The 12,415-nt window shown below is 35.7% G+C and overlaps 1 protein-coding gene across 2 annotated transcripts; it reads left to right on the top strand.

The window, feature by feature from the left end:
• The first annotated feature begins 1,126 nt into the window (after positions 1-1,126).
• On the top strand, positions 1,127-12,415 carry LOC110467247 (galectin-8-like). 2 transcript variants are annotated; one of them, XM_021524284.1, is made up of 14 exons: positions 1,127-1,230; positions 1,999-2,047; positions 6,119-6,207; positions 6,522-6,846; positions 7,242-7,327; positions 8,020-8,221; positions 8,805-8,924; positions 9,061-9,149; positions 9,619-9,820; positions 10,049-10,168; positions 10,834-10,925; positions 11,202-11,406; positions 11,714-11,834; positions 12,054-12,415. In XM_021524284.1, exons 2-13 carry the CDS (start codon positions 2,024-2,026, stop codon positions 11,825-11,827), a joined length of 1,668 nt encoding a protein of 555 aa, XP_021379959.1. In that variant the 5' UTR covers positions 1,127-1,230; positions 1,999-2,023; the 3' UTR covers positions 11,828-11,834; positions 12,054-12,415. The 2 variants fall into 2 exon arrangements, with proteins under 2 accessions (XP_021379959.1, XP_021379958.1); XM_021524283.1 differs by having other exon boundaries at positions 1,128-1,230; positions 12,051-12,414.

Raw genomic sequence — 12,415 nt, forward strand, 5'->3', positions numbered from 1 at the left:
CTTATAGAATGTCCAAGAAAGAAAAATGTGTCTAGAGGGATTGGTTTGATCTGTAAATGTAATTCTTATTAAGGGAGTCGAAAGTTTAAAATACTTTAATGATAAATGCTCTTTCCGGAAAATAAGGCTGACGATAATTTGCATAAAAAAGCATGTGTTGTGGTTTTTCACAATGACGGTGTGGTTTATATTTTAAAAATCTCAATTTATACATTTGTTCATGTAGAAATTTCGTTTATTTCGTAATTCTGAAAAATGGGAAATAACGGTAGCATGTGTTCTGTATTCATTAAAATATATCTGTGTTTTTGGTAGAGTACTTAATCGTGTAAATGCTGAGTTAATAATAGATCCAAGATGAATGGTTTATGTACTTTGTTTTCTTTTTCCATGTTTGTTGACTTACCGACTATTAAAATGAACCGATAACTTCACCTACTGTGATATATACTATGTTCGATAAAATGCAATTATTATTAATGTGTTTTCTCTTTATTGAAAAGAATAGCATACCATAGTATGAATTATCTCCCTTGCAGCATTGTACAGACAGTAAATTCGTTCAATACGGCAACATAGTCAGGAAAACTTAATAAGAGTGGAGGATATGTTTTATAAACCAGATAACCTTGCTTGCCAGATAATAGCACGAATAGAATCAAATTTAGCCAATATCTTTTAGCTATAATTACGGTTGGGATGTCATTGTCAGAGACGAACCACATTAGCAAATGCTCGTCCGGTCGTTTTTTGACAGTGTAACTGCATCTTTGTAGCTAGCGACGTACCACACTCTTGCCGGGAAATGCTCGTCCGGTCGTTTTGTGACAGTGTAACTGCATCTTTGTAGCAAGCGACGTACCACACTCTTGCCAGGAAATGCTCGTACAAGATTTTTTATTTTTTTGTCGTAATTATGAAACACAATCCTCTGAAAATAAATTCGTATTTTCATGTTGTTGTATGAGGCTATGTACACTAGTAAAAAGTGTCATCTTATCATTCTACCTGTACAACCTTCCTCACACGTACGACAAGCTTCATGTAACAAATTACCTAGCCAGGGGATACCGTCGTAATCTCATGTATGGTGTGGTCATGTGACGTCCGATAACACTCTTATCAAGTGCATACATACCTGGACCCCGCCCTATTCTGCTCCGTGTATAAATAGGTGTTTAACTGTGGCCGGTCACCGAGGTCTCTACCATCCACTGCCATCGTCTCAAGGTAGGTACACATTCTAGTGTTCAGTTTGAATGACACCAATTTCCTTGTTTAAAATTCTTACTAAAAAGTAATTTCAGTATTCACTTTTTTTCATTAACACCAAAGGTAGTTATAAAAGGTAAAAACGAGGTTCATAATCTTTTTTGAACAAGAACTGTCGCCTCTAACCGCATAGTAGAAGTCCTTAAATGAGATAAGTGTGTGTTGTCAATATCAATATTGTAACTAAAAGCATATTCTGGTAAAATTATTTGGCAAAAATATAAGTTATCCTGAATATAATATTATGATACATGGAAAAAACACCTTCCTGTGTTGTTAAAATTATCTTTATAGAAACTTTAAATTTAAAATAATTCAACATTTAACTGAATAATTAAGTAGGCAACGAAACTCTCCTGCGGTAAAAGGAACATACCAATGGAGCATCCTTGCGTTATTTACTTGTTTTATTCACTGTGATGTATATATTATATGCCATATAGTAAGAAGTAATTTGCATCTTACATGACATAATTATGGCGGTGACAATCTTACGGACTACTTACTCCATGATACCTGGATACATACATCCACTAGTGAACATTCTAATTGCACTGTCATATTTCACAGACGAAATGTTATTGACATGGCGGATTACGAGGGTTATGGCCCTGTATAAGTTTTTCCTCGTGCCAGCTATAAACGTGATTGAGAATGATCTTATAGTATTTTTGATGGGTTTTACAGGTTGACATTATATGATCATAAGTTCGCTTAACTTTACAGGCCGCCATACCGTCCATCTACAAGCATGTCCTACCAAATAAGCAGAGTGGTAAGATACTATTAGTTGTATTAGAATATAATTTTGTATAACATTATCTCTATATCATCCTACTAAATTCAGATGGTTTTCATATCAACTATAAATGCCACTGCCAAATTGACGACATAATCATTAATGATATCTAAGCAGCTGTTCAATGATGTATTCAAATACATACAATTATTTTTTCAGAAAGTACTGAATTTTAATAAATAAATGTAATTTTCTATGAGATAAAAATATACAGAACGTAAAAAACCCATTAGAAGTAAACTCTTTACAGTCAGTGTTTCGTAGTAAATATAAAAGCCAAATGGAAAATGACATGTTCAACATGGTGTGCCAGTCCGATTCATGGAGTTTGTCAGTTCCAGTTGGCAGTAATATTGAACATGCATAACGCACACGGTCTATCACTGTTTAAGTTAACGCAGAGTCGTTTTATTCTAATGTTATATTCACATATCTAAAATGTAGATTTTGTATATCAAATAATGAAAATATTGAAGCCAACATTTCCAGCACCATTAGCAATTATTAACATATTAAATGTTTAAATCAATAAAGACAACATTCCTATCACCATTATTACTGATATAATCAGTCCAATAAAGGTATTAAGGCTCCAGCCAACGTGAGGGGGATGTTTGGTATTGACCAAGGATATATTTGTATAAGTATGACACGTTATCGGTATAATCCACAGCGGAGTACATGATAACACCGCAGATACTGTAGTGTGGTCAACTGATGTGGGGAACAAACAACACCCGCACTGACCAATCACCTTACATTAACCATCAGTTAAAAAGTTATTTTAAGATTAGCTCAACAAGTTATGCTCTAATCCCCTTAACGATACAAACACTTAATCCTTTATGTCGTAATGTTTGTTATACATATTAATAAAGGGTAAAAAAAGGAGGAAATAACTCTGCTCAACACTAGAGGGAGATCAGCCAGGGACTCTTATTGAAACTGAAACACGGAAACAAATAAGTGCAACTGGAATGCAGATTTTTTTTTAGTTTAGGTTGTTTATGCAGTTTACACGTATGTGTTTCACCTTGGGCTGATTATAACACATGACTGGATGAATCAACGTGTCCTGAAACAGAGACACTATCTATTACGCTGATAATATTGTACAGCTTCAAATTGCCTTCAAACTTAAATTGAATAATATTGGTTGATGTTTTATAATTTTATGCGATAGACAACTGTTAGGTCTAAATCAGTCACTAAGTTTTATTTTACAATCCTTGATTTACCTTTGTCGTATTGTGGGCGCTGGGATATCGTATAGTTATCCCTCCCACGCTCAGAGATTAGGCGATATGACGTGGTATGGGTTGGATATTGGAGGAAGTCAAGTAGTGATGTATTGGGATGACGGGTATAGCTCCTAGGTTAAGGGACAAGGATGTGTGGTTAGAAAACTATTTTTTTCAACACATTCCCGAAATGCAATCTCGATGTTGTAATCTTTATTGTAAAAAATCTTCAAACCTTTTGATTCTTTACATCATTTGGTGTTTCCAGGGAAAGCATGGTTTAATGAAATCTTGTCGGAGAGATATATAAAACACTTTCTCTTTTACCAATGAAATTTAAATTTAATTTGTATTTCATGTTATTTTACTACTTCATTCTGATGGTAACTTATAGATATATTTAATCTGTTGTATTTGTCCTGCGAAGGGAAGGTATATATATGTCATGTAAAACAGTTATTATCATCTTTAATACAAAGAGTATAATAATTTGATATTAACCTATTACCTCAAAAACATATCATCAACGAATCAGTACATTTGTGACCGTGAAGAATGAAAACAACGTTCACGTTTTGTAGCTTGTGGCATTCTGACCACATCGGTAAACACAAATAATGTGAATTTCAAATACAGTCTGACCAAGTATTCAACCTATCTACCCAGGTCAACCTCGACCGTGGTATATCTGTAATGAATGGTTTATTTATTGTACATACCCATGTCAACCTCGACCGTCGTATATCTGTAATGAATGGTTAATTTATTGTACATACCCGGGAATGTATAAGATATCACCAATTATGACTGGTGTGGACACTATCTGGCGAGTACAGTTTGTCTGGTGGTGGGAGTGACCACTGTACTCGCTATCTCGGACCACTTGTCTAGTTATTTGTATCTGTCATACGACAGCAGGTACGATAATTTATCACTAGGTTGCTGATTAGAAATTTTTGTAATTGGCTAAGATTCAGGTGAAATTTTCATGACCAATTACTTGTCACCAGGCCTATATCTTGTATGAAAGGACATCACATTGGCTTTTTAGCATGAACTGCATAAATTTCAGGTGAAATTATCATGGCCAATTAGTTGTCACCAGGCCTATATCATGTAGGAAGGCCATCTTACCGACTTTTTAGCATATACTTCAAACCCTCTCTATACAATCATATCCATAAATAAAAGAGAATGCCGAAGAGGGAAAAAACTGTAATTCGAACTGCGGAAAGACCCTTGAAAAATACTTCGAGAGCAAAACCAGATATTTAAATAGCTAAATATAAATACGTGTTAACGTAATCATACTTATTCTCTGAAAATATCGAAGATAGTAACACTTGCTAAACATCAATGTCCTTGAAATCTGTGAGCGACATTGTTAAATTATAAGAGAAAAATGATATCGTGGTCACATGGTTTAAGTAATAATAAAGGTCTTTTATGTATTCTTTAAAAAAAACACATCTATCTTGCCGCTCTTTGTCAAAACAGGTCTACACAAAATTATATTGTAAAGAGCACACGATTGGAACATGTACACCCTTCCACTCTGTAATGTCTCGCCCACGCTAAGGGATCCATTGATGACGTGCCAGGCGGTATTCAGTGGGATTTAAAGCGGTCAATTTACAATGTAGACGTACTTTACATCGTAGCTTTCTGATATGAATTCGATAGTACGAGTTAGAAGGTCATGTTTGCTTTGTTTGTTTACCCTATCGTCTGCCCGAACCAATATATCTGAACACCCGACACATATTACTCATACTGCCCTACCCGATAGTGTAGTTGTGCTGACTGTACAAAATTCACATTTTTACTGCACTAGGCTGTATGGTCAATAAACCATGTAACACTCAAATAAAGCATTTTATATTGATATTTGCTTGCACTTTGATGTCATATTTGGGGAAAACAAGTACGGGCAAGTACCAAAAAGGATAGGTACACAAGGTAATATAAAATGCACTTAGATATGCATTTAAAACAATATGCATTCATACATCTATATTAAACGAGAATATATTAAGATGATAAGAAGGATATGCAGTTATTTATGCTTTAAAGAGTAAATGCATTTTTACATGTAAAATAGAATTGATATGCATTTATACCTGTATATAAAATGATATGCATTTCTATATGAGTATTAAAAGGAGAAGTGTTCATACACTTGTATACAAAAGATACACACTCATACATGTATATGAAAAGAACCTCTTGTGTTATTATCTAGTTTCATGTTATATACGATAAACAGTTATTGCGTAAAACAACAGTATTGTTCGCTTTAACAGTATTGTATCGAATACTGTTAACATTTATGATATTAAATTGGATATTGGTCACAATAATGAAATATGGGGGAAAATGCAGCGATGGTTCTGATTCCAAAAGTCGATCGACCGTGAAGGTTTAAATAAAATATTGCAATCAATTGTTGAATACAAAATAAGATTTCGAACATAAATATAAAATGATTGAATATTGCAACGTTTGATACGCAATATGTTCCTGTGACGTATCCTCTTGATGCGTTCATATCAGTGATACATACCCTGTGACATGCTTGCTGAAATATACATATACACAGTACTTTCGCCGACGTTTGGAAGATTTGATGAAAACTAGATAATTAACCGTGTAAATGAAACTAGCAACCATTATACATTGCATTTGGTACTTGACCTTTGTAAAGAATTCATTTACCTAAAATACTCGATAGTCAAAATTTTGTTTCCTAAAACAAGACTTTTTAATACTTGTACGTTGTTAAGTAGAATTGTTCATTCCATTACAGAACCTTCCGGCAACTTACAGGATTCCTAATGGACTCCATGTAGGGAAGCAGATTATCATACGAGGCAGAGTCACCTGGGGCACAGATGTGTAAGTGTGTCAATTATACCTAATATATTCTAATGTGCACAAGCAATAACAATGTTTTTCTTGAAATGAGCAATATGAAGAAATACATTTTAGAGTCAGCATCGACAATTTTACTTGCAATAGTATAATTACTGATTTTAACACATAAATAGGTACATTGTATAGCATGAAGTGCATTTTCAATAGTATATGTTGAAACATATTAAACACAGGGACTGATCAAAGGAGTGTGATAAATAAAACATAACCTTAAAATGAAATGAAATCTTATATGGATTGGCTTGGTAATAGTGGCTGTATATGACGAATTCCAGATTCGCCATCAACTTACAGCAAGAGGAGAACCCTACCGACGGGGAAATCGCTTTCCACTTCAACCCCCGTCCCAGTGCCAGTACGTGTGTGCGCAACTCGTTCGCCGGAGACTGGATGGAGGAGGAGACTGACCAGCCCCACTTCCCGTTCGACGATGGGATGTCCTTCCTCCTCCGTATCGAGGTCGCTGAAGACGGATTCCGGACTTACGTTCACGGCAAACCTTACATCAACTTTGCACACCGGCTGGACTACGGCAACGTGCATTACCTACACCTGACCACAGGGGTGGAGTACTATGATATCACCTTTCAAGAGAGATACGTGCGTACCTAATTTGCATATTTTTTCACTAAATTGAAGTAAAATCTATCATGGCAAAACAAATTGCAAAATCTTAACCATTCTTGACCAACAAGCGATAAGTAACGTCTTATATCTAGTTAAAATATAATGTATGTATTTGTCCTTCACAATTTCAAAAACATGACTTGTTGAAAACAAAATTGAAATTTGATATCAATTATTTGCATTATTCTTTATGACTCATGCTTGACAAAAGGACCAGTCTGTCTTGAAACGTAGCGAGACGTCGAATACTTACACTATTGGTGCATAAAGTAACACTTTGATATTGAAAATTTCGAAACTGATAAATCTTATTGAAGATAACAGTGACATTAAATTTAAGTAATTAATTTGTGATGATTTTGTATTAGACACTGCCATACCGCACTGAGATTCCCGGTAGTATGAATGTTGGGAAGGCCGTCCGTGTCCGAGGAGCTGCCCAGGACAACGATGGGTAGGTGCTAAATGATAGAAGGACGATGGGTAGGTACGAGAGGATAGAAGGACGATGGGTAGGTATTAGATGATAGAAGGACGATGGGTAGGTACGAGATGATAGAAGGACGGTGGGGAGGTGCTAGATGATAGAAGGACGATGGATAGGTATTAGATGATAGAAGGACGATGGGTAGGTACGAGAGGATAGAAGGACGATGGGTAGGTACGAGAGGATAGAAGGACGTTGGGTAGGTATTAGATCATAGAAGGACGATGGGTAGGTACGAGATGATAGAAGGACGATGGGTAGGTACGAGAAAAAAGAAGGACGATGGGTAGGTGCTAGATGATAGAAGGACGGTGGGTAGGTGCTAGATGATAGAATGACTATGGGTAGGTACTAGATGATTAAAGGACGATGATCCGTGCTACATTCACAACAACACGGAAAAATGTATCCATTTAATATCCTGTTAGTAGGGAGATAATATCCTGTTAGTAGGGAGATATGAAGGTATGTTTCCTTTAGTAAATCATATTTTTCGCTGAGGTTTCGAATATGTCAATTTGCCAAATGCTTAGAAACATAAGCACACTTATGATTATGATCTCAGACTTATATATTATGACATGTACACACCAGTTTGTCATGTAATATGATTTACACACACTCATAATTAAGTATAACCGATTTTACATATGTTCCAGGTTTAGCATCAACTTCGGCTGTGATTGCGAGAATAATTCGACGGCCTTCCACTTCAATCCGCGTCCCACAGAGGGCGTGGTCATCCGGAACGCCAACCTTGGAGGCTGGGGAGATGAGGAGAGAGACTATGAAGCTGAGTTCCCCTTTACACCCATGAACTACTTTGACGCCATGTTTGTCTGTACAGATGACCAATATGTTGTACGTATACCGACAGGTCCATCCAGTTTTACGTCACCATCATATGGTCTAATTGTATTATTTAAATAAAAAACACTGACAAATACACTCTAATTTAAAGTTTTCGTTTAGTACCTAAGGGTTATTTAACGGGATTTTTTTTAAACGAACAAACACGTTTACAAGTTGTTACCGTTGCTTAAGGATCATAGTCTCACTAAGGTTTTTATCTGTAAGGAGTAATCTCCCCTTAACTTCCGTTTTGATATAACTGTAGAACAATTGGGGGAGGACACTTCCGTCGACCAGGTAGCTTCAATCGGTTAGAGCGATAGTTTCGCAGTGTGTAGTTCATGGTTCGAATGTGGGTTTAGCCACGAAATGTCTTTTTTTATGCTAAGAACTCTGTTGTTAATTATATCTTGTATAATTCATCTTAATCATTTCTGATAAATGTCCCGCAAACAATGGTTTTCTTTTCAGAAATGATTTATCAAAGCTGTAGTCACGACAGATATTTAGTTACAGTTTTTGGCAGTAGTACGAAGATCTTTAACAATTTTTTCATATGGGTAATTATAACATTCACGTGTTTTGATGAAAGGTCCATGTAAATGACAAGTACTTCACTAATTTTGGCCACCGCTGTGGAGTTCCAGACGCCAGTCATTTCCACATTCAAGGCAACATGGACATCAAGGACGTCGAGTACTACGAACCCTTGGTAAGGAATTCAAACTATTTTATCATGATATTCAATCTTCCTCATTTCCATGCAGAAAAATAAATTGACTTTAATTTATTGATTTTGTTTCAAGGTTTTCTTTTTATTTATGAAATATTCACAATATTCTTGGTAGGACGACGACTTTGTGAAGGAGATTCCATGTGGTCTTGAGAAAGGAGACGTCGTCTTCTTTAAGGGGTTTATGAGGCCAGGAGGTGATACGTAAGTAACACAACCAAGATGTTCAACTTCGTAAATAATACCATGATAAGCCTGATAGGCTGTTAATCAATCGATATTGTACAACAGATTCAGGGTTCCACTTCATTCCTTCATTGCTTCCTCTTGTAGTCAATATTCAATTCCTGCATACCTGACGTAATTTTAGGAAAAAATCTAAAAGAGACAGCAATTGTCAAACAATAGTTTATGTTAAACCTATGCATATCATCCATACGCATTAACTTCAATAACTTTTACATATTGCTTACTGAACATTTGAAATAAAAATCCGTACCCAAAGTACGACTTCTAATGAAATTGTGCCTCTTCATTCTCAAAAAAATAAATAAAAAATATATGAGGTGTTATCATAGAGGTAATTACATAATATTGTAACAAGAAATTATCAGTATGAAAATATTGGTGTCCGTGTCATTTACAGTAAAATTGAATATGTCAATTATTTTAGTTTCTCCGTCAACCTAATGAATGGACCTTCTGCCGACGATGACATCGCCTTTCACTTCAACCCTCGAGTGGGAGAGGGAGCGCTGGTGATGAACTGCCGGATGGGTGACTGGGGCGAGGAGGAAAGGGAAGACCTTCCTTCCTGTTTCACAAACAATGAACCATTCGAGATCAAAGTCGTAACAAAGAGCAGGAAATTCAAGGTACGATGAGTTTAGAATATCATATCAGATATTATGGAGGACTGATTCTACTTCCGCGTGATTATATATACTTTTACCTGCCTGACCTCATAATTTGATAACTGCACTATATAAATGATGGAATTATTTTAATCGCAAAATACATGCCCCTTGTCCTTAATGCTATTTTTGGTTTTTTTTATTCGTAATACGATATTAGCATAACAATATTTTTGACCTGGTCAACAGCTTTACGTGAACGGTAAAAAGGTTGCCAAATTTGACGCCAGAGGACAAGTAGGCGACATCAAGGGAATCAACGTCAGAGGTGATGCCTTTATATACCAGGCCAAGCTTCAGAGGAAAATGGTGAGAATACAATAATGTTTAGGTGTTCTCATCTCATATATCATGGTTCGGACGATCATTATTGACCTGTGGATTAACGATAAAGAAAACTATGTTCAACCAAAGATATACTTACAGAGTCACGAATATATTCAGATTCATTGATAACGACATTAAACATTCTTATTATTCAAACAATAACATATTTCAATTTGTAAGCATGCTCTAAGTGCATTCAATTCAGAAATATAGATTTCGAACCGTTAAGGATTAGAGTACCTGTCCGAATCAAGGCAAAACGCTGTTGTTTGGTGTGTTTTTTTAAATCTTTCCTCGATGAGTATGATCAATATATAAACCTTAACCTTAACCATAGGTCCATTCATCTACTGAGCCGCATACATAGTAGTAAAGGTGACTTTGGTACGGATAAATACAGCTACATATCGGTAACCCGAGCAGAGTTTGATTATCTTGATTGTTCTAGCACTAACGTTTCGACAGCTCTCTAAATAACGGCTTTCATGGAAAGTTCAGAACCCCTTTAATACTGACAACAATCAGCAGGAACCCTATTTATAATCTTTGCTACAAGCAAGTGTGCATTTTTGAACTCTTCCAAATCAAAGGTTGGAATTCAGGGGTGAATGGGTTAATAAAAAGTTTCAACAATGGTTTTTTTTAAGGAAAAGCCAGTAGCCATTGAGAGAATTCCGGGTGGTTTCCGTGAAGGAGGATGGGTTGTAATCCAAGGAATTCCAAAGAAAGGATCCGGAGGGTACATATCTTTTAAGAATATATTTTATGAAGCGTAGATATACGTTATATATAATTGTGTTTGATTTCTGAACATATTTGAATAAGTATTTCGTTTACAGTTATAACTCTTCTGCTTAGATAACCTAAAACACTAATGTTTATATTTTCGAAATATATGTGTTCTTTGACTCTCTTTTCTAACTACATAATTTCAATATCTATTTGATAATTTGATGAATATCTGACCTGAACGTTTTGTGTACACTCATTGTTGAATTATTAAACGTGTGCGTAGATTTGCAGTAAACTTGACATGCGGTGATGATGACGCTGATGACATTGCCATGCACTTTAACCCCCGATTGGAAGAGAACTGTACCATTCGAAACACGTGTACAGGAGGTGATTGGCAGGGGGAAGAAAGGGACCAACCAAGCTTCCCTTTCGAACTCAAGGACACATTTGAAATCGCCATCAATGCTCAACCAGACAAATTTGTTGTACGTAAACTACACAGAAATATACAGTTTTGTTGGAAAGCAAATTGTTAACCAGAACATGAAAGCATTAAGTACCATTTTGATTTGTCAGCTTCGGAAGTTATACGCTAAGCAAACCATTAATGCAATGCATTTCATCATGATATTATCCACACGGAAATAAACGCAGCAGCCACTGTGTGGTAAAATTGATAAACAGAAAACGCATCGAACTTTTAACAATTATAATAACTTGTTGGTTTTATGCACAACGAAATGTAAGAGAAAACATGCAATAACATCTTATCTAAAACCTTGTACCTTTCAGACATTCGTCAATGGTCAGAGGTACGTGGAATATGCCCATCGCCTCCCGTTGGACAGCGTGTGCCACTTAAAGCTAACAGGAGATGCTGACTTCTTTGAACCAGAGTTCTTCTAAAACCATCGTTAGTATATCTATGTTTCAGTTATGGCGTATGCCTTGTCTGTTTCGAAATTGTGTAAAAAGGATAAACAACCAGGAAAACTGCAAATGTCTTTGTCCACTTATTGCTATCCTAACAGAAAATGCCTATAAGATGCTAGATTTTCCAATGCATATATTGTACATCTGTTTTGCGTTATATAGTTTTCCATACACGTTTTGTCTCTTTCTTCCACAGCAGACAGTCCTGCGGAAACAGCACCAGAAAAAATAGAGCAAGAAGGGAGTAGACACACTAGTGAAACAGACTTTTCAATACATTCATGCCTCTGAAAAGATAGTATGCTGCAATTATTGCATGGACATATGACTATAGATGGACACCGTTCTAGACAGAAGGAATTAAATAACAGTGTATTATATATTATGTAACAGCTATGGTGTATCTTTAAATATATCAATATGCATGTATGAAGGATAACATGTATGCGCTTTATTTTACCGACGCAATCAATGAGAGCTTAGCACAATCTGTCCGAAAAAAGGTACTTAATGTCGTTATATCTGTGATTTATAATGTTAAATAAACTATTTTATATGACA

Source organism: Mizuhopecten yessoensis, unplaced genomic scaffold (assembly GCF_002113885.1).
Source record: "Mizuhopecten yessoensis strain PY_sf001 unplaced genomic scaffold, ASM211388v2 scaffold11167, whole genome shotgun sequence".
In the NCBI taxonomy this organism is placed as follows: Eukaryota; Metazoa; Mollusca; class Bivalvia; order Pectinida; family Pectinidae; genus Mizuhopecten; species Mizuhopecten yessoensis.

Bases quoted from the DNA above. Each gene is read 5' to 3' on its own strand.
- LOC110467247 (XM_021524284.1), top strand. From the start codon at position 2,024: ATGTCCTACCAAATAAGCAGAGTG. The intron at 2,048-6,118 runs GTAAGATACTAT...ATTCCATTACAG, and splicing joins CCTACCAAATAAGCAGAGTG to AACCTTCCGGCAACTTACAG. The intron at 8,925-9,060 runs GTAAGGAATTCA...TATTCTTGGTAG, and splicing joins TCGAGTACTACGAACCCTTG to GACGACGACTTTGTGAAGGA.